At 37.5% G+C, this 27309-nt stretch overlaps 1 protein-coding gene across 3 annotated transcripts in view; it reads left to right on the forward strand.

Annotated features, from left to right (window-relative positions):
* The window catches only part of LOC128577879 (transmembrane gamma-carboxyglutamic acid protein 1), a 108468-nt gene that overhangs the window by 36509 nt on the left and 44650 nt on the right, over window positions 1-27309 (forward strand). Inside the window, exons 2-3 of one of the 3 annotated variants that reach the window (XM_053580255.1) lie at window positions 6066-6168; window positions 23262-23312. In XM_053580255.1, the coding sequence (XP_053436230.1) occupies window positions 23303-23312 (10 nt within the window). In that variant the 5' untranslated portion in view covers window positions 6066-6168; window positions 23262-23302. Of the gene's footprint in view, window positions 1-6065; window positions 6169-20820; window positions 21783-23261; window positions 23313-27309 lie in introns of those variants that run through there. The other 2 variants (XM_053580257.1, XM_053580256.1) reach the window with 2 other exon arrangements.

Genomic DNA, 27309 nt, shown 5'->3' on the forward strand with positions numbered 1-27309 from the left:
AAGGTATAAAATAAAACCCCTAAATAAATAACTTCACTACACGCCATCCTATCCTGTGTAGTCTGTTTCTTGACTTAATAATTACAGGAGTGAGTTTATACCCACGGCAAAGCTGCTGTTCCTTCGCTTCTCCGGTCACGCAACAAAGGATATTGTCAGAGGTAGAAATAAGTAATAGTGCAAGAGAATATGATTTCAACAAGTTGGCCCTAACAGTATGGGAAACATTTAATTCTGTAAAAGATGGATTCCATAAATAATCTGTCTGCTTCCTAAGATTCTGTGATTTCTATTAATAGATGCCCTTTGGCTTTCAATTCTTTCTAACTTTTCTTAATTGAATTTGATGGAGGGGTGCAGCATTTGATGGGTTTCCTTATTTGTAGTGTGTTTAATTTTCATATCCACATAGAGTGGCTGGTTATCAATGAAATACCCTCTTTAAGCTGGTTAGAATGAAGCAGAGGGCAGCTGGAAATCCTTAGGATCCTTTACCAGGGGTGTCCAACATTTTATTTTCCTCTACCACACATGGGAAGAAAAAGAGTTGTCTTGGGCCACAGATTAAATACACAAACAGTAGTGAAAGTTGATTAGCACAAAAAAGGTCTATATATAATTCTCATGATATTCGACACCACAGATAAGCAAAAACGTCAGTGTGCAGCCCATGGACCACAGGTTGGACACCCCTACGTAGTCTAATCTTTGATGGTACTCCCTGATCTTATTCTCCATTGCCTTCTTAGTTACCTCTTTCAGGGGACTCCCAAGTTTTCTCGTATTCTTTACTGCATTTTCTAGATAGTTGTAAATGTTAATGTCTCTTTCTTTATCCATATACAGAACATTTGTTTTTCAGCCACAATTGTCCCTATTACAGCAAGTCCTCTTCCTCAGAGACCAAGCTTTTCTCCACGGGCCTTCCATTTAGTTGTTCTTGGAAAGGAAGGAGCTTTTCCAAAGGCCTCTCCATTTTTGAATTGTTTCCTGGAAATTTATGTCCATTTGGTAGATAAGACATTTTTCCCTTGAAGGCAACATACATATTGTGAAGAGGAAGAGATTGAATAAGAGCCACACATATAAAGATCCTACTAAGAAGGATAGTTCTTTTGGGTAGAAGTTTTATTTTTTTGAGAGAAAATATTCTGGCAGGCTGGGTCCAGTGGCTTCCGCCCGTAATCCTAGCACTGGGAGGCCGAGGTGGGTGGATTGCCTGACTCACAGGTTGGAGACCAGCCTGAGACAGAGCAAGACCTTGATCTCTAAAAAATAGAGACATGTCAGGCACCAGTAGTCCCAGCTACTTGGGAGGCTGAGGCAAGAGAATCACTTGAGCCTAAGAGTTTGAAGTTGCTATGAGCTCTGAGGCCACAGCACTCTACCAAGGGTGACAAAGTGAGACTCTGTCTAAAAAAAAAAAAAAAAGTTCTTGCATGCTTTTGAACTTAAAAACAGAGAGCACACAATTTTGACCAAAAGTTATAAAAGAAGAGACATAGCTTGCTCATACCTACATTATAAATTGCATATCAACCTTACTGGTGATCAAGAAATTGTTTGTAAACTAAAGCAACAAGATGCTGCTTTTCACTTAGTGGATGCACAAAATTGAAAAAGAAAAATGCTAGTATTTATTACTGACAATGTAGGGAATGCTGGGTAGTCTTTTGATTATAAAAGTTTAGCATACCAAAAAATAGAGAACAGTATGATAAAAATGTATATTTTCACTGTTTTATTTAAAATATCACACACATATATATATATGTATATATATTTTTAGAGACAGAGTTTCACTTTTTCACCCTTGGTAGAGTGCTGTGGCATCACAGCTTACAGCAACCTCCAGATCCTGGGCTTAGGTGATTCTCTTGCCTCAGCCTCCCGAGCAGCTGGGACTACAGGTGCCCGCTACAACGCCCGGCTATTTTTTTGTTGCAGTTTGGCCAGGGCTGGGTTTGAACCCGCCACCCTGGGCATATGGGGCCGGCGTCCTACTCACTGAGCCACAGGCACCACCCCTAAAATATATTTTTTAATACCCAGTTCTTCATAATTTTATTATTATTTCTTCTCTCCTTGCTTCACTGCCAGTCTCCCCTACTTCCATCCTGAAACAATTATTCTTTGTAAAGAAGCCCTCTTGTACACTGGTGGCGAAAATGAAACTGGTGTAAACTTTCTGGATGACAACTTAGTAATAATTATCATCCTCAGAATTTAATCTCAGAAAATAATAAGAGATGTGTATAAAAATGTGGGTGGGTATATTTATCAGTGTTACTTACAACGAAAAAAATGGAACCATTCTAATTGAACACTGTTAAAAGAAAAACTTCAGAGAAATTAAACTTAACAGAGTTTCATCAAAGAACTGTTCACAAATTGGGAAGTTCTTGAATCAGAGTAAGTTTAGAGAAACTCTGGCATTGCTGTGTGGTCAGAGAGAATTTATGGAAGGTAAAAAGAAAGTGACATGTAGAAAATGGAAGAGACATATAGAAACAGCTGGATTGGTTACAGATTGATATTTGCCTTATTTGAACACTGTTTGAATAGTTGACTGCCTTTGGGGGAAACCCAGTGATTGGTGTAAGAGTAGGTTATACAGGGGGCAGCGCCTGTGGCTCAGTGGGTAGGGCACCGGCCCCATATACCGAGGGTGGCAGGTTTGCACCTGGCCCCAGCCAAACTGTAACACAACAACAAAAATAGCTGGACATTGGTGAGCATCTGTAGTCCCAGCTACTTGGGAGGCTGAGGCAAGAGAATCACCTAAGCCCAGGAGTTGGAGGTTGCTCTTAGCTGTGATGCCACAGCACTCTACCGAGGGTGATAAAGTGAGACCCTGTCTCTGAAAAAAAAAAAAAAAAGAAAAGAAAGAAAAAAAGTAGGTTATCCCTAGTTAGGTTACAGTTTACTGTGTAAAAGAAACCTTTTGATCTGAACTTAAAATGTGTAAAGAGGCAGCTTTAGGCTAAAGTTAATTTAACAATACCAGTAAGAGACTGGTTAAATAAATGACAAATATTCATAAAATGGATTATGAAGCACCAATTAAAATTTATGCATGTTCCAAGCTGTCTGCTTTAAATATGTATTAATTTGCTGACTAGAAAATATTCCTCATTGATGTCATATAAAAATCGTGTATTCAACTCTGTTAAAACATAAAATTTGGTTTTATTTTATGGATAAAGCAGAAAAATGACAGTAAAGAAGAAAATGGGATGGGCGGCACCTGTGGATCAGTGGGTAGGGCGCCGACCCAATATACCGAGGGTGATGGGTTCAAACCCAGCCCCAGCCAAAATGCAACAAAAAAATAGCTGGGTGTTGTGGTGGGCACCTGTAGTTCCAGCTACTTGGGAGGCTGAGGCAAGAGAATTGCCTAAGCCAGGAGTTAGAGGTTGCTGTGAGCTGTGTGATGCTGCAGCACTCTACCGAGGGGTGATAAAGTAAGACTCTGTCTCTACAAAAAAAGAAGAAGAAAATGGAAAGTGAAGAGTTTGAATTTATAGTGAAAGGAAGATAGCAAAGCTGAAGACAATTGGTTTTAGGCTGTTCAAAGGATTTGGTGTCTTAGCCATCAATTACTGAGTCCCATCAATTTCGCTATCATCTTTTCTGTGCCAACTGAATGTTGGATGCTATGCTATGACTCTAATATGAGTTTGCATACCTTTGGATATGTTGCTTTTAATTGCAAGTCATGAAGTAGCCATTTTAATATTTGAAAATCTACTGTATAACATAAAAAGTTAAGCTGAGAGTTGAAAATTTTCCATTCTGGGTTCAATACTGTAGTGAGGACAGCGTTAGAGTAACAATCAAACCTGGAATGTGGTACTATGAGTTCTATCAAGTAGTAGCTATATGTCTAAATCAAACCTTGATTTCCTTATCTGTAAAACAGATATGATATTATTCACCTTTGTAGACTCACAGGGTTCTTAATAAGTAGATCAAGTAAAATGGCATAAATAATCTTGATGCAGAGCTGAGGGAGCAAAAACTATAAAATCTTCTTCAGAGAGAACTCCTTCTGTACCCGCACCTCTCAACCTCAACTCTGATGAAAAGCTATATGACGTGGGGAAAAAAAAGGATTTACAGAGAAATTTGAACTTTTCTGAAAATGAAGAAGTAATAATAGTCCACTAAAATGCTCCCCCCACCAAGTACCATTACAATTAAGTTTGCTATCTCCAGACAGTTAGATTCTAGTATCAGATTTGAGAGTTAATTTTAGCCATGACTATACAACAACAGACATTTGGTTTTATTTTGGCTGATTGATCCCAGGGTTGTACTTATTTGGTAAACCAACATGGCATCTTTCTACAATCTGCTTCTGGGGAGTAGGAATTCTTAGGGTGTCAAGGCTAGCCCCAAACAAACTACTTGTAAAATCCCTTGTCCTTATTTATTTAGAATGGAATGATATTCTAAATTCTCTTGGTCCATGGGATTGCTTATCAACATTTATTTTAGGATTGCTGCTCTTTTTTTTGGCAGTTTTTGGCCGGGGCTGGGTTTGAACCCAGCACCCGGTACCTCCAGCATATGGGGCCGGCATCCTACCTGAGCCACAGGCGCCGCCCAGGATTGCTGCTCTTTTTGGAAAAAGGCTAGCAAAATGAGTCACATCTTTTAGGTTTTGTTTATAGAGTAGCCATCAGACATTGTTCTATATTATCTACCAGGTGCAATGAGTTTCCTTTGGCATAGTTATTCCATTGAGTATGTTTTTGATTGTGTCTAGACTGTTTTAGAAGCCATTTGAGTGGGCCAGTCTCTAAATATATAAACATAGTATGTTGCTTCTATCTTGCCCTTGGCCTACTTATAAGAAAGAAACCATAAGAAATTGTGCTATCAAATGTGTTAATGTATTTACTATATGGATGTTGAAGACATTTTTCATTACGCTTATTCTTTTGAGGACCCTAGGGATAATTTTTCTCTTTAAGCTTGAAATCATAAATAATGAGACTTCTGGGCAACTGGTTTGTTTTTGTCTTAGGGATACCATGGCATACTGTGTTTCTTTGCATTCATTGGCTTCTAAGAGATATATCTCTTCCTTTATCAAACTTACAGAACCTTTCAACAGATTTTTTTGTATACAAACCTCAATCCTATCTCCTGAATCCTGTCTTTGTCTTATCTCTCTCTCTCTCTTTTTTTTTTCAGTTTTTGGCCAGGGCCAGGTTTGAACCCACCACCTCCGGCATATGGGGCCAGCGCCCTACTCCTTTGAGCCACAGGCACCGCCCTGTCTTATCTCTCTCTCTCTTTTTTTCTTTTTGCAGTTTTGGCCAGGGCTGAGTTTGAACCCATCACCGCCTCCAGCATATGGGGTCAGCGCCCTACTCCTTTGAGCCGCCCCTGTCTTCTTATTCTCTTTTGTTTGTGATCTTTCCTTTTATGTATTTTCTTCAAATGCTTCTTTTTAAACTTTTATCTCCTTTAATTATATGATTTAATATAAATCATCATTAATTCTTTCCAGAACTAGGTAGTATATGAATAAGTACAGTGATTTGATATGGAAGTGTTGTTTAATATGTTTAATTGGTATACATTTTTTTAACTTTTTTTTTTTTTTTTTTTTTTTTGTAGAGACAGAGTGTCACTTTATCACCCTCAGTAGAGTGTCATGGTGTCACAGCTCACAGCAACCTCCAACTCCTGGGTTTAGGCAATTCTCTTGCCTCAGTGTCCCAGGTAGCTAGGACTACAGGCGCCTGCCACAACGCCCAGCTATTTTTTTGTTGCAGTTTGGCCAGGGCTGGGTTTGAACCCACCACCCTTGGTATATGGGGCCGGTGCCCTACTCACTGAGCCACAGGCACCGCCCACAATTTTTTTTTATTCATCATGATTCGGTGATAATGTAGGGCACCAGTTAGTTGATAGCCAGAAATATATAACAATTGAACTTTCAGACAAGATGGTTTGAGAGGTAAACCAACAATTGATTGTATGCATATTACAACCCCTGCAATGAACACCTCAAGGTGTGTACAAATTATATTTTTCTGTTTCCTTCTCAGGCTTCCCTGAGTCTCAGTGCATTTCACCTGGAAGCCTTTTATAAGAGAAGAAACATAGCAGAAACATCACACAATTGATTAAGGAACAGAATAGACTGGCCTGGTGCGTATTACCCTATCAGGATCAATTATCCCACACCCACCCTCTTGTGATCCTTTCACTGCTGTATCATCTCAACTTCACCATGGGAAAACTCTAATTTTTGTAGTTTGTTTCAGCTAGATATTAAGAAGCAAGCTGATTAAATTAATGTATTCGTGTTTGTAGAATTGATACTCCCTCTTTGATTTTCCCAGTAATATATACTTGGTTGTTCCAAAGGGTAAGATGGCTTTATCTTCAGATTTAGATGTCTAAATTCAAGTTCTCACATTCATCTGTCCTAAAAAAAATAAGAAATGAGAATAACAATTTATATTTAAAAATATATACTGCTACATTATTTATAACAGGAAAAAATAGAATCAATTCTTAAAGGCTGAATACTTTTTTAATGCATGTATATAAAAAGTTTATTTCCAAATGGTACAACATTTTAGGGAATGGTTAAATTATGGTACATGAATATAATTTAACCATCAAGAGTTATTTTTATAAAGTATTTAATTTCATAGGAAGATTCTTACAATGTATGGATAAAAAAGTAGGACATAAAATGGAATATCATACAAGCTCAACTTATTAAAATATATTTTTAGTCAATAAATTTTGCACATGTAGTATGTGTCAATTATAGTGATGAGTTTGAAGATATAGCATCAAATAAGATACACATGATTCATGCCAGCATTAAACAAAATAGAACATCATTATGAAATTAAATCTGCCTTTGGGAATGGGTGATTTCTAGTCAAATATAATTAATCTCATTTTCTAGTTTGTGGACTCTCCCAGACCTTTGTTTCATTTCTCTTCTGCTTTTTGTATGCAATTCATAGTTCAGTTAGACTGAGCTAAGGAGTTTAAAAACAAAAGCAGCGCACAATTCAAGCCTAGAATTCCCCATTCTCTTTAGATTTTCTTTACCTGTATGGTTAGTATAGCCCAACAGCATCAGCTCCTCCCAGGAATCCATGCTTGTGATTTTGTCTGGCCTGCTTTTACAGAAGGTATTAGTTTACAAAGGAAAAAAATTATCTTTTCATGGGCTTTTTAATTTTACCTTACAAACCCATGCTCATGCTTTTATAGGATGTAACTCTTATTGTTGTGTGATATTATCAATTTACTTTTTTGAGACAAATTTCCTTTATTTTATTTTATTATTTTTTTTTTTTTTGTAGAGACAGAGTCTCACTTTATTGCCCTTAGTAGAGTGATGTGACGTCACAGCTCACAGCAACTTCCAACTCCTGGGCTTAGGCAGTTCTTCTTGCCTCAGCCTCCTGAGTAGCTGGGACTACAGGCGCCCGCCACAACACCTGGCTATGTTTTTGTTGCAATTTGGCTGTGGCCGGGTTTGAACCTGCCACCCTCGGTATATAAAGCCGGCACCCTACCCATGGAGCTACAGGCGCCGCCCTCCTTTAAAAAATTTTAATGACATATAGGAAATGAGCCTTTGCTTAGAAACAGTCTTTATTGAAGAAGCTGTACATCCTGTTTATTTAAGAACTCAATCCTACAAGTGTATAATACATGCTTTAGAATTGTGGTAAATATTTTAATTGTTTGTTTCAGACCATTAAATTTTAGTTCTAGTAATTTTAATGTAATATTTTTAAACATACTCATTATAGTTATATAATTTGTTAGATAGTGCAACAATATCATGGCACAGAAAGAACTCTTTCCTTATAAGGCCTGAGAGTCATATCAGATTTGTCCCCATATGCTATTTGCAGTGATTTTTCAATATCATTTTTTTTTTGCGACATGCATATACAACAGGACAGAGAACTAAAAATGTGAGAACCTATTTCTTTCTGGTTGAATTATCTGTGCTCTTGAAGTTAGTATATTTGACCTTATTATCAAAAGCATTTAAGATACCTGAGTTTCTTCACATTTAAAACACCAGTTACATTTGCTAAAATTCTGTGCTGTGGTATGCCTAAGATAATACAATTGAAGCCACATTGTTTATTCCTCTACTTTTTCACTCACACATGGTGTCCATTATGCATTGATCGTCCAGCAGTATTAACTTTCTTTAACTGATTGTTCTGCTATCTGAAGAGTCTTATTAAAATTTAATCAGTAAACTAAAAATAAGCAGCTAATGCCATAATACATTCTGGTAACTCATAAAAGAAAAAAAAAAGGCAAAGCCTAATGTAGGCTTGCGAGGTTAAAGGAAGGATAGTATATGCTTATTGGCTATTCAAGGGTATATATAAATGACCATTTTCCCTCTCTTAGAAAGTATGATGTAATAGAATCACAGGTGAGATAATTTCCTATTTGCATAATATTTATTGTCTTGCCTGCTAACACTGAACTTCTGTGAATTATATAATACTTTATAATATGATTAAAGCTCATCCGTGGCTTTTCTTTTCCACAGAAAAAAAAATCTTTCTGGACAGTGACAAAGGCTATCATGATTCTTGAACTATCTTCTGTGTGTAGTTTACTCACCAAAGGGAATAAAATTCTACCCACATGCATCATCTTCATAATAGCCCTTCCTTTTTTTCTTTTTTTAAAGGGCTGGGGAGTGCCCCTGGGACTCGAACTGGCAGAGCAGTGCCTGTAGTGGATCAAAGATGCACTGTACAGATGAAGGAACCGCTGAGCTAGAGCCAGCTGCCTTTTTTTTTTTTTGAGGCAGAGTCTCAAGCTGTTGCCCTGGGTAGAGTGCTATGATATCATAGCTCACAGCAACCTCACACTCTTGGGCTTAAGCTATTCTCTTGCCTCAGCCTCCCAAGTTGCTGGGACTACAGGTGCCTGCCACAATGCCCTCTGTCTTTTGGTTGTAGTTGTCATTGTTGTTTGGCAGGCCTGGGCTGGATTTGAACCCGCCGGCTCTGGTATAGGTAGCTGGTGCCCTAGCCACTGAGCTATAGGTGCTGAGCCCCTCCTGTTTTTTTTTTTGGTCTCATTTCTACTTTAAGGATTCCTTCTGCCTTATTGCTTTTCTCAAAATATTTCTGTATTTAGAAGAGGCACCAAACTATTCCTGTCATTAGTTCTAGCTTTCTTTTTCTTTTTGATGACTCTATTTGCTGGTCAAAGGCACTTGTTTTCATAATACCATAGAGAGCTCATTAGTTTAGAAAATTTATGGCCTTTTGCTGATCTTAAAATTCATATACACTTAAATGGGCTAATGATTTGAAACTGGTATTACAAAAGAAGTTCAAATGGCCAATTAACTTACAAAGTGATGTTCATTTTCATCATTTATCATTAAAAAGCACCATGTGATACTATTACCCCCAACCAGAATAGCAAAGATGGAAAAGATGACACCAAGAGTCTGTAAGAATGTTGAGAGGTGGCCCAATTGGAACTCTGCAGTGCCACTTCTGGGAGTGTAAGTTGGTACAACCACATTGAAAAACTACTTAGCAGTAATGAGTAGAGCTGAATATAGGCAACATATGGAGTAATTCTGCTTCAGGCATACACTCAACAGAAATAGATATGTAAATTTATCAAAAGACATGTGTAAGAATGTTTATAGCACAATTTGTAATAAATCTAAACTTGAAACAACTTAAATGCCCATCAATAATGGGATGAATAAATAAGTGAAGTTATAGCTAACATGGAATCAGTAGTGAGACTAAATGAACTACAACTATATGTAACAATATAGATGAATCTTATAAACATGGTATTATTGAGCAAAAGAAGTTTGAACCAAATGAGTATACACTATGATTCTTCTTATGTGAAGTTCAAAAACATGTATAAAACTCATCTATGGTATAAGAAATTATGCTTTACAAGGGTATATGTGAAACTTAGTAAATGTGGAATGTAAATGTCTTAGCACAATAACTAAGAAAATGCCAGGAAAAAAATAATAATAAAAAAAGAAATTATGCTAGTAGTTACCCCTCTTCGGAGACAGTAACTGGACAAGAAACCGAAAGATGCTAAGCTTGGGTGCGAAGAATGTTCTTCTCAATGTCTTGATTTGAGTGGTGGTTACATAGATGTGCTTGCTTTGTGAAAACTCAGCAAGGTGTATATTTACAATTTATGTACTTTTCTGCATATATGCTATATTTTTGTAATTACATAAGAGAATAATAATATATGATGTATTATTCATCTATGGCTGCATAACATGTTACCCCCAAACTTAGCAGGTTCACAGTTTCTGAGAATCAGCAATCCATTAGCAGCTCACTTGGGTGTTTTTGGCACAGGGTCTCTCATGAGATTGCTATAAAGATGTCAGCCAGGGCTACAGTCATTTGAAGGCACAACTAGGAATAGATAGAAGATCTGCTTCCAAGATGGCTTCCTCACTTACCTGCTGAGAGAGGTCTTAGTGAAAGCTCTTTGTGTTACCATAGGTTATCAAAACCTCCCACAGATAACATTTTATTTTTATGATATGTTCTTACATGTATGTTTATATAACAAATGATATCATTAATACTACTTTTATAACTTCTTTTCCCATATATTGTGAGCAACTTTTGTAGCTCATCCATAGATTTATTTCATCCTTTTTGCAGATAGCTTTATTGATGTACAATTGACATACAATTGGCACTCATGAACATATTTAAAGTGTACAATTTGATACATTTTTATGTACATATACTTCATAAATTTGTTGTGACAATCAAGATAATGAGCAAGGTTTCACCTCTAGAAGTTTCCTCTTGTCTCTTTGTAATCCCTCCTCTCATCCTTTTTAATGGTCAGAAAGCTTTATTTGTATCTTTAAAATCTATACTTAACATTTTCTCATGGATAGCTCAAACATTTTGTTTACATTATAGAACTCTCACCCCATTTGGGGAAAGAAATACCCACCCACCCCCAGTCATTAATGTGCTATTGTATATCATCATTGAGCCACACTTCCTAAGAATCTTAGCTGTGGCACTTTACAAACTCTTATGAGCTTGAGCAAATTGCTTAACAACCCTGTATCAAATTCCTTATCTATAAAATGAGAGTGATGATAGTACCATATTTAACTCATGAGATTGCAAAGATTAAAGGAATTAATATGCATAATGATCTGATAACAAAGTATTATGTTATTATCTGATGCTGTTTTTATTCTCATGGTTTGTTATGCTAAATATCTCTTTTCAGTTTCTCCTGATGATTTTAAAGCTATGAGTTGCATTCAAATAGCCTACCAGAACTTACCTCTTCTTTTGCACTTCTACTTCCGTCTTACCTCCCCTGAGCATCTTGCTAAAGGTCAGGAGAAGTGTGTATCTCATCCTAGGCTGTCTTCCTACTGGCAAGTGCATGTTAAGGGCATTTTATATATATTGAGAGAGACCTAAAATAGGATGCTTTTTAAAAAATTATTTATTTATTTATTTATTTATTTTGCAGTTTTTGGCTGGAGCCGGGTTTGAACCCGCCACCCCTGGTATATAGGGCTGGCACCCTACACCTTGAGCCACAGGCACTACCCTAATTATTTATTTTTTTGAGACAGAGTCTCACTGTGTCACCCTCTGTAGGGTGCAGTGGCATCACAGCTCACAGCAACCTCAAACTCTTAGGCTTATGTGATTCTCTTGCCTCAGCCTCCCATGTAGCTGGGACTACAGGCACCCACCGCAATGCCTGGGTATTTTTTTGTTGCAGTTGTCATTGTTGTTTAGCAGGCCCCAGGCTGGCTTCTAACCCACCAGCCTTGGTATACGTGACTGGCGCTCTAACCACTGAGCTACTGGCACCGAGCCCATAGGATGCTTTTTAAAAATTCACCTGTGGCTTCGTGAGTAGGGCGCCGGCCCCATATACTGAGGGTCGTGGGTTCAAACCTGGCCCCAGCCAAACTGCAACAAGAAAATAGCTGGGGATTGTGCGGGCGCCTGTAGTCCCAGCTACTCAGGAGGCTGAGGCAAGAGACTCGCCTAAGCCCAGGAAATGGAGGTTGCTGTGAGCTGTATTACTCCACGGCACTCTACCGAGGGCAATAAAGTGAGACTCCGTCTCCACCAAAAAAAAAAATTCCAAGATCTTACAAACCAAAATATCAAAATGCCAATTGCATCTTAGAAGGGTACAGGTGAAATTTACTAAATGTAGAATATAAAAGTCTGAACACAATATCTAGCAAAATGCCATGAAGGCTATGTTAACCAGTTTGATGAAAATATTTCAAACTGTATATAAAACCAGCACGTTGTACCTCATGATTGCATTATTGTACAGCGCTACAATTTAATAAAAAAGTAAAAAAGAACAATGATGTTAAATTTTCAAAAAAAATTGTCAGTGATCACATTGATAGTAGTGCTTACATATGTACAATAACTGTTCTGTAAAAGCACATTGATTTCAAAGAATTAAGATATTTTCTGTCCTTGTGACACACATTATCAACTTGAAGAAATGTGACAATTTGAAGTGAGAATAGAAAGACAGGAATCAGTTGTTCAAAGGAAGTAAAGTAGGTCTTACTAATTGGTTATGTTAGACTGAGCCATTGATATTGCCTCTTTTTGTTTAAGAGACAGAGTCTCACTATATTGCCCTTCATAGAGTGCCATGGTGTCACAGCTCATAGCAACCTCCAACACCTGGGCTTAGGTGATTCTCTTGCCTCAGCCTCCCAATTAGCTGGGACTACAGGTGCCCACCACAACGCCTGGCTATTTTTTGTTTGCAGCTGGGCTGGGTTCGAACCCGCCAACCCTCTGTATATGGGGCCGGCGCCCTACTCACTGAGCCACAGGTGCTGCCCGATATTGCCTCTTTTCATGTTCTCTAAAGTAAAAACCTGTCTTAGTCAGTTTGGACACTATAAAAAATACTTTAGGTATTGTAATTTATAAAAAACAAAAATTAATTGCTCATAGTTCCAGAGGCTGGGAAGTTCAAGATCAAGATGCTAGCATATTCAGTGTGTGGTGAGGGCTTACTCTCTATTTCAAAGATGGCTCCTTATTACTGCGTTTTCTCATAGTGGAAGGGTCTGGGAAGCTACCTCGAGCCCCTTTGATAAGGACAGTAATCCCTTTCCTGAAGATGGAACCCTCATGACTTAATCCCTCCCCAAAAGCCCTACCTCTTAATATGATCACATTGGGTATTAGGTTCCAATATAGAAATTTAGAAGACACCAACTTTTGGACCATAGTACAACCCAAATGTTCATCAATAGTACAACAACTGTATAAATAGGGACCTATACCTTATATGGAGCCAGTAATTAGAATGAATGTACTACAATTACATGCAACAATATGGGTGAATCTCATAAACAAGATGTTGAACAAAAGAAGCCAGATCCAAAAGAGTATACACTGGCTTGGTGCCTGTAGCTAAAGCGGCTAAGGTGCCAGCCCCAGCCACATACACCAGAGCTGGTGGGTTTGAATCTAGCCCGGGCCTGCCAAACAACGACAATACAACCAAAAAAAAGAATAGCCAGGTGTTGTGGTGGGTGCCTGTAGTCCCAGATACTTGGGAGCTGAAGCAGGAGAATCGCTTGAGCCTAGGAGTTGGAGGTTGCTATGAGCTGTGATGCCACGGCACTACCCAGGGCGACAGTTTGAGGCTCTGTCTCAAACCCCCCCCCCCTCAAAAAAAAACAAAAGAGTATACACTATTATTCCAATTGTGTTATGAAGATCAAAAACATGTAAAACTCATTTATGGGGTAATCAATCAGGCTAAGTAGTGGCTCCTAGAGCCTGCCACACCTTTCCTTATCCTGCTTATTCTAACTGCAGAGCTTGCCCTAACAATGATAACCTCTGCTACTACCATTACTTCCACAGAGTGTCTACGGTTCTGTTCTTAAGGGCTTACGGTCCAGGAAAGTTGTGAGGATGGCTCTTTACATGTGGTGAATTGAATGGAGACTGGCAAAGCCTCAGGTATAGATAGGCATCCTTTCAGTAGGGAGGTCATCAGCAAAGAATGGCTACTGTCCAAGGGAAGCCCTTAGCATGCACCCCCAGAGGAGGTTCTGTCCATATGCTTAGTCTTACAGTCTTCAGATGCTCAATCCACTCCCAACTGGCTCCTGAGCATTCAAATAATGCCCCTCACTAAAAATGGTCCCTCGTTTTGACTCTGGTTCCCTTAAGTTTTCAGGTCTGATCCTTCCATCCTAGGCTGTAGTGGTTTCTTTATTCCTTTCAATCCAGAAAAGCCTTAAGCCTGGGGGTTGGCGGTGGGGATGAGATTGGAGGGGAAACCTTTACTTTCACTGTTTTCTTCAATCATTTTATCTCTGATGGAAGACCTTTCATATCTCCCAAGTCTTTAGAAGACAGGAAAGCTTAATTTTTTTTTTCATTTTTTTGATCCAGGCTTGTCTTTCATTTGAAGCAATGAACATAGAGAATGGCTTAGCTGCTTGTGAGGGAGGTGGTAGGTAGGAGTAAAGAAGGGGAAAAAGTAAACTCTTGTGAGAACCAAAACTTTAGTTAACATCTTAAAATGTTATCTCACAACACTTGGGTTGAATTAGGGAATGAATATATCATTAAGACAATTACAAAAGTTAGAGGAGAAGCTAATTTTTACATGTGGTAGAGAAAATACTTGGTTTTAGATCTGTGGTGTTTCAGGTAGTGGCAACATATCAGAGTGTAGGTTTCTCTGAGACATTTGGAATTGTGGAACTCAAGGGAAAAGTCAAGATTTAATATAGAGATTTGTGTTTTATCAAGATGGAAGTGGAAACTGAAACATCAATGTGGATGAAAAACTGTTTCTGTTAGGAAAAGCAGTTGACTTTATCAAGTGATTTATAGGTCATTTCAAATGCTTGCTATAGTTTGCAGTGACTTTTTATTCACTGAGGTACTTCTATAGTTTTAGCATGATTTATTTAAATGGTTATACCATTATCTTTAATATTTCATTGTGTACCAGAAATATAAGTCTATCATATAAAATTAATATTTCTCACTTGAAAGGTATTAGAGAATTTTCTAACTGTTATTAGGGATGGTGCTGGATCTTTGTGTTTTCATAATACTTATGTTATGCTTTTATGTATTTCTTTTGACTTGTTGATTTATGAAAATTCAATAAGCCATTTTGTTGTAAACACCAGGGATTAGCAACTAATGGCCTGCTGGCTGTTTTTGTGTGACAACCGAGAATTGTTTTTAAATTTTTAAATGGTTGAAAAAATTTAAAGAAGCATATTCATGATATATGATAGTTATATAAAATCCAAATTTCAGTGTCCACAAATAAAGTTTTATTAAAACATAGCAACATACAAATTCACTTTTGTGCTGTAATAGCAAAGTTGAGTAGTTGCAAAGGAGACCACATGGCCCTTAAAACCTAAAATATTTCCCCATTGACCCTTCACAGAAAATGTCTGCTAACCCCTGGTATACATATTATCAACTGCTGTGTCATTAGTAAACTAGTAAGAGGTAAGTATCAAAAAAAAAGAAGTGCTTGTCTTATACAGAAATCATTATTTAAATAATTCCTGACATCTTTTCCTACTCTGTTTTTTTCTCTTTGATATCTACTACTATTTACCACTATGTAATATACTATGCATTTTTCTTATTTATTTATTTATTTATTTGTTTTTTGAGATAGAGTCTCACTTTATAGCTCACAGCAACCTGAAACTCTTGGGCTTAAACAATTCTCTTGCCTTAGCCTCCCAAGGAGCTGGGACTACAGGTGCCTATGACAATGCCCGCCTTTTTTTTTTTTTTTTTAGTAGAGACAGGGTCTCACTGGCTCAGGCTGGTCTCTAACCTCTGAGCTCAGGGCAATCCACCTGCCTCGGCCTCCCGAAGTGCTAGGATTACAGGCGTGAGCCACCAGGCCCAGCCTATTTATTTATTTTTTATAATTCAGAAGTTTTTTAATAGCATGAAATAAAAGCCTATATTTTTAAATGACCTTATGTTCCGTTTGCTAGTTCATTTTACATAAAAAATAAAGATCAAAAAGAGGATAGGTCCCACAAAGTCTCCCAAACATCCCCTCGGAAGGCTCTTCTACAAGTCCATGTATGACTTCCTCTCTGAGACTTTGAGTAGGCCAACACTGACGAGGATGGTCTTTTCTACTTCCAGATATATATCATAGTCCATTTCAACCCAGCTTCCATTTGTTCTTTTGACGTCTGATATGTTTTACTTTTTTTCCTCTCCTTTTCCAGATTGATTTCTTCATCATGAATAATTTTGCACTGTTCTACGTATTCCAGATGCTTGACTTCTCTTTCAAAGTAATGTTGTATACTTGGTATCTCATTGGTGGAAGGGTGACTTATATCTAGTGAAAAGTCACTAGAGGGGAAATACATCAATATTTTAATTGTGGTTATCTCTGGTGGACATGATAATGGATGACTTTTGTTCATTTACTTTTGCTTTTCTTTGTTTTCCAAAGCTTCACTAAGCAACATTAGTTTTAGATCATAAAAAGTCTTTGCTTTAAAATGAGGTGAGATAGGCTTGGCGCCCATAGCACAGTGGTTATGGCACCAGCCACATACACCGAGGCTGGTGGGTTTAAACCTGGCTTGGGCCAGCTAAACAACAATGACAACTACAAAAAAAAAAAAAAATAGCAAGTAAAATGAGGTGAGATAAATACTTTTAAGAAGAAAGAGGTTCCGCATGATGTTTGCATTTTAGCCCTAGGATTAGCTGAACTTTTACGTTGCACGTATAATAGCTAGAGCTATTGTATAGTAGTACAGCCACTGATGTTTTGGTTTGAGAAAGTTACTACTGTTAAATTAAAAGTTTACAAAGGTTTGGACTCAGGACTACTACGTTAGGAAGGGAATGGGCCAGATTCATGTCACAAGGGAAGGAAAATGTAAACTGTTTATTTCTTTTTAATTTTTCACTATAAATGTGTGTGTTTATACATACTCCTGAACGACAAAGCATTAGCACAGGACAGAGCAGTGAAGGTGGGAGAAATGAACCCATACCATAATCTGGAAAGCCAGTCATCTCAAGCCAGTAGAGGAATTCTGCACAAAGGTCTTTGTGGGAACAGAGGAAGGCAAAATGATATACACAGATTGGAAACTGGAAAGAGACCCTGAAACTGGCAGATTCATGGACTGGACCCCTCCTTCAGTCATGATGTGCCCCAAAAAGATATACCTCAGGGCCCTGGTCCCTGACAAGGCCTGCAGTTTTCTATATTGGCTGAGATGGATACAGTGGTATCTGGGATCTTCTAGAGAATACCCATGAACCATTGCTGTCACAAAAGATTTGCATCACTATGATCACAGGCACTTTGCTTATTTAAATAAATAGTCACAAGTTAATTATTTCTTCCTTTTTATATTATAACTTTCATAAGGGCAGGGATTTTTCTTCTGTTTTGCTTACTCTTGTATCTCTCACCCTATCCTAGGCATGCAGTAGACACACACAGTGTACACTTGAGTATATGTCTGTTGAATTAAAAAGATGACTGTGCTAAATTTGGTATGTATTATCATGTACATCCTCATATTCAAATCTGAGGATGACCAGAGGACAGAATGAAACAAAGTCTCCTTCTTTATCTGTATATTTTGCCTAACTTTGCTCTAGAGCAAGGGTTATCAACCTGTGGGTCATGACCCATAGGAACTGTATTAAAGGGCCATGGCATTAGGAAGATTGAGAGCCACTGCTCTAGAGATTCTAGGATAAGTATCCCTGAAATCAGCAATATCTTGACAGGATTTTTGTGCTATTACCTATTATAGATAGCACTGAGGAACAGCATGTATAGCTATTTACATTAATTTTCAAATATTTGATAATTTGATAATTTATTAATTTATAAACTATTAATGTATAAATTTGAATATGATACACCTATATCTCAAACTTTTATATAAGTTATTATTTTTATGCATTTGAGGTAATGGGCCTGATAAAGTGAATGGCACATATTAAGTACCTAAAGTTTAGGATAATTGAAGAAAGAAGTAAGTTCTTAGGGAATAGGTTGTTTTATGAATGGATGGGTTTCCCACTGCATTGCTATTGGTTTCCCACTGCATTTGGAATGAAATCCAGATGCTTGACCAGCCTGTAAAGTCTTGTATGATTTGATCATTTATGTCTATCTTCAAACTTCTCTCTTGCTTGCAATGCTGTAATCATACTGAACTTCTTTAAATTCCTCTAACACCGTAAGTTCTTTATTTATAATGAAACAAAATGTTATGGCTCCCCCATAGACTCTAATCTCTTATTAGGACAGAGATCCCATATATATTATTTGCTAACAACTCAGTGTTTAGCAAAATAATTGAAATGTAATAAATAGTAAATATCTTTTGAATGACTATATATGTGAGTGAAAGAGCACTGGACTTGGTGTCAGAAACCTTAGCTTAAAACCCTGGAATGTATTCTGAATCCTGATCTAGATGTCAGTTACATGAGTGTGTTTGTGAAAAGTTACGGAGTTTTAATATTAGCACTAAAAGTCCTAAGATGCTCCTACTTACTATGTGAAGAAGAGTAAGTCAATTTCTCTGAAATTTAGTTTTGTCATTTATCAAGAAGTATTATTATACCTACCTCATAGGGTTATAAGCACTAATGAGATGGCACAAATGAAACCTCCTTATAATAATAGATACATATCAAATACAAATTGAATTTTTAGTATTTGAAGGATATAGAAGTAGAAAAATGCATAGTTGAAGCTCCCAGAGTCCTAGTAGACTTTTCTTTTTTTTTTTTGTAGAGACAGAGTCTCACTGTACCGCCCTTGGTAGAGTGCCGTGGCGTCACATGGCTCACAGCAACATCTAACTCTTGGGCTTACGCGATTCTCTTGCCTCAGCCTCCCAAGCAGCTGGGACTACAGGCGCCCGCCACAACGCCCGGCTATTTTTTGGTTGCAGTTTGGCTGGGGCTGGGTTTGAACCCGCCACCCTCAGCATATGGGGCCGGCGCCCTACTCACTGAGCCACAGTAGACTTTCATGCAGAGGAGCCCTCAGATAGCTGGAAAGCTGTGGCTTTAAGGAGACACCATGAGGAGGGAATGAACTCCAGGGAGTACTTCTATAAAGCACTCCATGGGACCTTTAGGTCCTCTTACCTTTAAAAATTAGAAGGGCCTTGGGGGCCTGGGGAAGAGCAGAAGGCTAGGACTGTCAAAGCCTGAAGTAGGGTGGTCAGAGATTATAGTAATGGTGCCTCTAAGCGCAGTGAAGGCACCATTACCTTATGAGCTGCTTGACCAACCGTGAGAGAGCCGTGTGACTGAAAAGTAAAGACAACACAGAAGTGCTTCTCTGCAAATTAAAATGTAGCCTCCAGTGTTTTAAAACTAATAAAAAGCTAGATATAATTGAATCTCAGAGTATTACTAGAAAAAGAATAACTACCCGGAGAAGTAGTCTCCAGGCTATTGTCACAGGAAGGCTGAGCAAAGAAGGGTGAGTGCATATAAGGGATCTCAAAAATGGTGCAGGAAGCTCTTAAAGAAGTGGGGGTATACATTCAAAGCTTAAATAGTTAATACAACTGAAGCTTAAAATTCAAATTCAAATTTTAATTTTAAAAATTCAGCTCATAAAATATACATTATACTACCGCTCTGTCTTAAGTAGTAATAGTTACTTTTAATGTACTGAACCAGATTGACCAACTAGAAAATAAACAGGAACCAGGTGGAACCAAGACTTACCTTTTGGAAAACCCCAAATCTTTGTTAGCATCCTCATAGGTGCTGCTTACGGTTATCAAGAACTGTTAAAAAACTGTTCTGATTTAATCCTCCCTCAAAGCTTTCAAAGATTCAATTGGTATTTGTTCTATATTGTGATAAGGCAGTTCCCCTACATCTTGTCTATGTAGGCCACTAGAGCCCTTATTGCAAATGAGCTAGAGCTTTGCACGGGCTAGATAGAGGTATAGAAGACAAATTGCTTACTTCCTGAGAATTAGACTATATGTTAGATACTATAAAGTATGCACACAAGTTCCATATTATATGGGCATTCAAAAGAAAAAGAGATAACTTCCTACTCAGATAATGAAGGAAGGCATCAATACTGATATTGAAGGATGAATAGAATTTTTATAGAAGTAGATCATGCAGAGGAAAAGGGCAGACACATAGAGTTGGAAGAGTTCAAAATATATTTGCGGGATGAATAGAGGCTGGTTTGGCTGGAATAGTATAACTATTAAGAAAGGTAGAACCTGGTTACAGAGGGTATTTAATGCCAGGGTGATATAAATCCACAGAACAGTGATTATTTTTATTTAGATTTCCTAATGTCTAGCTGAAAGCTGCTTTCTTGTTATTGTTTTTATTGTTAAGTCTGTTCACATTACTTTAGAAGTAATATTTGGATGCTTGGCGCCTGTGGCTCAAGCAGCTAAGGCACCAGCCACATACACCAAAGCTGGCAGGTTCAAATCCAGCCTGGGCTGGCCAAAGGACAATGAAAACTGGAACAAAAAAAAAAAAAAATAGCTGGGTGTAGTGGTGGGTGCCTGTGGTCCCAGCCACTTGGGAGGCTGAGGCAAGAGAATCGCTTAAGCCCAGGAGTTTGAGGTTGCTGTGAGCTGTGATGCCACAGCACTCTACCCAGGGGGACAGCTTAAGGCTCTGTCTCAAAAAAAAAAAAAAAAAGGTAATATTTGGTTTCATATGAGGACCTGATTGAGAATCAAAATCGACAAGTACTGCTTACAGAAGCTGAAAGAAGGGACTATAAAGTAGAGTAGCAGGGGATCAGAGCGAAAAGACCATAACAACCAAAGAAGCAGGGAGGTAATGTGGGACTGGGGGAGTTTGAGAGATAGGGTGATATGGGTAAGTAGGCCTTGAGCCCTGTGTCTCTGTAAGGATATTATCTTCTTTAAAATGAGATGCTGATCTTTGGAGGTTTATTGCTGGAATGCTAGGTGAAATAACTGACAGGGAGTATTGATTTTTGCCTCCTTGGTTTTTATCTTGATCTTCCTCTGGAAGATAGCTGCCTCTGATGATAACTTCTATCTCTACTGTGTTGACCTCTGGAGAGCCAATTCTTCTTTAAAAATCTTGGCCCATTTCTGACAGCCCTTTCCTTTGTGGTTCCCCCTAATACAGCTGAAATAGGCTTGGTTCTTTTCAAAAAGACATTATTAAATATTAAAGAATAATCAAGAAATAAAATACAAGAAGTCCTGCCAGATTCACTTAACATCTCTGATATCACTGTCCCTAGTGAAGCCACTCTCACACCTCAAATGCCCTTTTTATACTGCTGACCAAGATATCTTATTAAAATCCCAGTTTAGGTATACAACTTACCACTTCTCTGCTTAACTCTTTCATGGCTTCTCATTTGTACATGGAACACATAGTTGACTTTCTTTTGGTATTTCCTGAAATTAGAAAGGTTTTATGGAGAAATATATATTTACAGTGATTATTTTATTTATCTGATTTGAGGAATTACAGTTAAAATTGAGATGATAACTTGGGAAGGATGAAGACCTTCCTGTGTAAAAGTATAAAAGTTACAGCTCTTTCTTAAAGCCTCCCCACAGGAGTTTCATCAGGGGTCACTGGATTTCAAACTGTTTCTTGGTTTTTGCTGAGGTATATCCAGGCTGCCTCAAGGAGAAATCCTACTGTGTGGTGAGTCTGTAGCCCTCCACCTCAATTCCACCTGGAGAATTCTGCCTTAACCCATTTTATATAATACATATATTAGTGATCTGCGTAAGATTTTTTGAGGGCTGTCTGTGATTTCAGAAAAGGTATGTTGATGAGGAATCATTAGATAATTTCTAAAGTTCCTTTCATCTCCCAAATTCTCTAAAAACCCAGCCCCCTTGATTTCTTTCTTGATTTACTCTATGTTAATTTTGTTTCATATAATTAATACCTCATTGGAAAATAATAGAATTTGAGAGCTACAAGAGGCTTTCACAGTTCTTTTCCAGTTTCTCAAAATGAACTCCGAGGAGTAGTACTCCTGAGAAATGTTAATTGCTTACAAAACGACTATGTAGCTAAATACTGTGAGACTCTATTTTTGTCACACTTCTTGTTAACGTTTTAAAGGCTCTGAAAAGTCTTGTAGTAAAGGAATCCTTTGACCATGTCAGCATTTCCTACATTTATTTGATTATAAAGTCCTGTTTTTTGAATAACATACCTTTTAAGCATCCTATGGAGGGTAATTTGGGAAACACATAGTTCAGCCCCCTCCTTTTGCAAATAATTTATGATAGAAAATGATTTGTCCAGTGTTACATAACTGATTATTAGGTTTCAGTCTCTTATTTATTCCTAATTGTTTTCTACTTCAAGTAGGTTATAAATTCTTTAATGGGTGATAGACTATGTCTTACGGTATATTATCTCTCAAGTGCTTAATTTCATATTGGGAATGTGACAAGTGAATAGTGAATGTGTGGTCACTCTATGATTAAACCCTGTAAGAAAATGAAGTATTGTGGTATAATTAGCTTCTGTGTATGTATATGATTTTTTATCTTTTACAAACAGAATCACTGCTCCCCCATGTATGCTCTCCCTCTGTAATTACAAAGTGGTTTTTTTGTTTGTTTGTTTCTCCAAAGTTTCTGTTGTTATAAATTCATTGTCATTGATTCATACTGTTTATTGGAAATGATTCTGTGGACTGCTTTGCCTCAGGGATAATTAGATTAAGGTTGCTGCTATTTGACACTATTCAGGAAAATGTTACACTGAAAAGGGTATTAGATTTGTCACAGAATGATATTGAAGGAAAGCCAGAGACAAGCAAGCTATAACATGCTAATCTGGTTATTCACATTGGACCTTTTGGCACTTTGTGGTGATATCACTATCTTCCTAAGAGATAAGCATGTGACTAACTGGATGATTTTTATTTGGCAAAGCAGAAGCTAATATCAGATAAAGAAGTTTATGGCAAGCTAACATAGAGATCATGCTTCCAGATGCTGTGTTTTTGTCCTATGAGGTTAGGTATCTGTTTATGATAGAGAAAATGTTTATGTCAGAGGACAAGATCGGAACACTCTGAAATGAAATATTCACATTGACCACATCAGCTGTAATGGACTCTGTAAATCTGACGGTGTATATGTGCTCTATTTTATACAGGGAATCATTATCCGGGGACCTGAAGGAGACCACAAGAAAACATGGGGAGGGGTAAGTTTCTTTTTCCTTTTAAGTCATTTAGAAGACTGTCCATAGACACTGTAGCCAAGAAATCAGATTTGCAACTCACAGTATTTTTGTGGACACCTAAATTGTATTTCTTGTTAGCATTAGAAAGTTTATGTCTGAGGCAGAGTTATGCACAGAAAGACTAACACCTACACATTGCTCACTGTCAGATAGCCCAATCTTGATAGTATGTAGACCTGCCCCAAACCCAGCTTCTTAATAATTCTTCCTATGGTTTCTATGTTTTGTTGATAGTAACATTAAATAAACAAACAAACACAACATTCTACTATCCAACCAATGGCAGTAAAAAATTCATCTGTGAGGCTGATTTGCAAATTGGGTTTCCCTTAAAATGTTGAAACCTAACATTAAGGACTAGTAAATGATTCCTCGTGTTCATTTTTTACTTTTTAATAAGACTACTTATGGGCAGTAGACAGTGGACAACAGACAAATTTAAGGTCATTTCATTGTTAATATTAAGCAGCCACCATGGTGACTTCATAAATAATTCTAATTAGTGTAAATCATGTCAACATAAAATAATCAGAAGAATCAGAATCTAGTTTAAAGAGAGTTTATTTAAGCACACAGTTTGAAGACAGGCCTGCTCAAGAAGCACAGATTCCAAAGAATGGAAATAAGTGTTCCAAAGTGAAGAAGTTTAGAATCGCTTATAAAGACAAAATTTAGGGAATTTTAATAAAAATACAACATCTTTCTATGTAAGGCTTATGCATGGTTATAAAAATCTGATGAGTCAAGGTGGTCCTTCTCTTTTGGGAAAAGTGTACTTAACATTCCACACTGAAGGTGTAACTGTCAGAGTCCCTGTTTAGAGTGCCATCTGTTCTGATTAGGTATAGGACAATAAAGGAGGAAGTTAATATGTAACAAAGATTAGTGCCTGAAGAAGACTGTCTGGCTACTGGTCTTTACTAGTTGTTTATGAACAAGAACAATGAGCAAAAGAGTTAAGCTATAAGCTGAGAAGCAGAATTGCAAAATATGTTACATGACTCAGATCACAGTAGCATCTCTTTCAAGGCTTTAAGTATTGGAGGTTCAAATAGCTTTTAAATTTTATGTATTTTCACAATCATAAAATTAGAGTGCTATGCAGGGAACTCAGTTGAAGATTTGGTGTGATGTTGAATGGTAAGCAGAGTATTAGGCACAGAGTCAGAAGGCCTGAATTCAAAATCTACCTCTACTACATTGTTCAAATCCTAGAGCCTCCCTAAACTTGTTTGTTCATCTTCTAAGTAGGACTAATACATTCTGTACTTCTAGTCTCAGGAGTTGTGGTTGGCATCACGTGATAATACATTTAAAGCTGTTTTGAGAGCTCTAAAGTGTAATGGAATCGTGCAGTGCTATCTGTTCATTGTTGTCCTAAGTATAATATCTTCATCATCAGTTCTTTTAATGGTCAAAGTCAAGTTATTTGATCAGATGCTTCTGTAGGCAGCAGGACTGGAGCTAGGGTTGTGCAAGTAACTGAGCATTCCTCTTTATGTTACAGCTTGCTTGCCATACCCTTGACTCAGCTTCTACTCCTGTTTTCTCCAGAGATTCCCTTAGAAATTTATTAGCCCTAGGGATTCTGAATCTTTCCAGACATTCACAGATGTCAGTCAATCTTTGATGGCCTAGAAATTTTAAAAATAATTTAAAAAATGAAACTAGTTAGAGGTCTGGACCTAATTCATGTCATATCTTGCCCCCAAATCAGCTGTCAATGGATGCTTCCACAATAATGCATCATGGGTTGGTCCTCATTCAACTTCAAGTTTCAAGTAGATTTGGAGAATATTCTGGCTGTTGAGTGTCACTATAGCCACATGGAGACAAGTCAACCCGTTTTTTTTTTGTTTTGTTTTTTTTTTTGAGACAGAGTCTCACTATGTCGCCCTTGGTAGAGTGCCGTGGTGTGTGTCACAGCTCACAGCAACCTCAAACTCTTGGGCTTAAGTGATTCTCTTGCCTCAGCCTCCCAAGTAGCTGGGACTACAGGCGCCTGCCACAATGCCCGGCTATTTTTTGGTTACAGTTGACATTGTTCTTTAGTTGGTCTGGGCTGGATTCGAACCCACCAGTCTTGTTGTATGCAGCTGGCACCATAACCACTGTGCTATGGGCGCTGAGCCTATTTTGTTTATTTTAAAAGATGCCTCAGCAAGTATTGGTTCAAATGGTAAGGCAGTTAATATACAGTTGATCCTTGAACAATGGAGCACATTAGGGGTACTATACCCCACACACAAAAGTCCAGGTATAACTTTAAGCTCCCCCAAAACTTTACTAATAGCCTACATTGACCAGAAGCCCTACCAATAACATAAATGGTTGATTAATACCTATTTTGTATATTCTTTGTATTTTATATATTATTATAATAAAGTAAGCTAGTGAAAAGTAAATGTTATTAAGAAAATCATAAGGAAGAGAAAATATATTTACTATTCTTTAGTGGAAGTGGATCATCATAAATTATCCTCATTGTTTTACATTGAGTAGGGCAAGGAGGAAGATAAAGAAGAGGAAGAAGTGTTGATCTTGCTGTTTTGGGTGGCAAAGGAGGCAGAAAAATCCGTGAATAAGTAGATTTGCACAGTTCAAATCTATGCTGTTTAATGGTCTACTGTAGTTCCTGTTAAAGAATAGCACTTGATAATATAATCTGCAAAGATGGGCATATTTCCAACCTGGAGATGAGACAAGGGATGTGCTTCAAAAAATACTGCTTTAACAACACAGTAACGTGTGATGACATTTTGACTGTGTTGACCACTTTAAAATTATTTGTAACATCCTGAATCTCAAAGAGACTTTATCCTTTACTCTCTAAGCTTTGCTTATTTTGTCTGATTATGTTTGTTAATTGCTGACACAGTTATTGGAAAAAGAAAGATGCTACTGTGTACTATTTTCTCTTTTCTGATGCTATACAATGAGGTTTTTACTGGATTTGGCAAAGATTCTCACAAACGTAGCTCAGTGTATCATACAAAGGGACACAGAGGTGGGGAGGTGCCTGTGGCTCAGTGAGTAGGGCGCTGGCCCCATATACCAAAGGTGGCAGGTTCAAACCCGGCCCCGGCCAAACTGCAACAAAAAAAATAGCCTGGTGTTGTGGCGGGTGCCTATAGTCCCAGCTACTCGGGAGGCTGAGGCAAGAGAATTGCCTAAGCCCAAGAGCTAGAGGTTGCCATGAGCTGTGACGCCATGGCACTCTACCGAGGGTGACAAAGTGAGACTCTGTCTCTAAAAAAACGTGGGGGGGGAACACAGAGGAAAGTACCACAAAGATATGGCATTAGCTTCATTAAATGATTTAAGGATCCATGAAAACAAAGAACACAGCTGAACAACTGTACAGTTTAGGTGAAAAAATAAAAATGAATTAAAATCGAGGCGAATTTCTTTTAGTATTCTTTGATACCAGATGAAGAAATTATTTATAACTATATGTTAGATAAATCTTTTTTTTAATTTATGTGACATAAAAGATTATAAACAAAGTATAAGTTTTTAGAAAAGGTTAAGATGAAAACAGACTTGTGTATTAATTTTCTTATTAGACCACCACCAGTATTCATTATCTGAAGCATAGAAATTCCGTTTACTATATATTAATTCTTGGGTAGGGCTTTGTATTTAAGATTCTAAAGAACCTATAATTATTTTGTTATTAACAAATATCTGTAGAGCACTTTACAACTCACAGATATTTTCTTTATATTACCTTATTTGAGCTGTTTGACAACTATGAATAAATAGGGATTATTATCCTCATATGTTATAAAACAGAGGCTCAGAGGACAAATTCTTATCTATAATCTACAGCTTGTTAATGGAGAGCCAAATGCAAAACTAGGTCTCTTATGTCATATGCAGTTTTTCTTTTCTTCCAATAAACCATGTTCTCAATATTCTATTAATTAGTAGCATAAGAAGTGAATTATTAATGAAA

Source organism: Nycticebus coucang, chromosome X, assembly GCF_027406575.1.
Source record: "Nycticebus coucang isolate mNycCou1 chromosome X, mNycCou1.pri, whole genome shotgun sequence".
Lineage (NCBI taxonomy): Eukaryota > Metazoa > Chordata > Mammalia > Primates > Lorisidae > Nycticebus > Nycticebus coucang.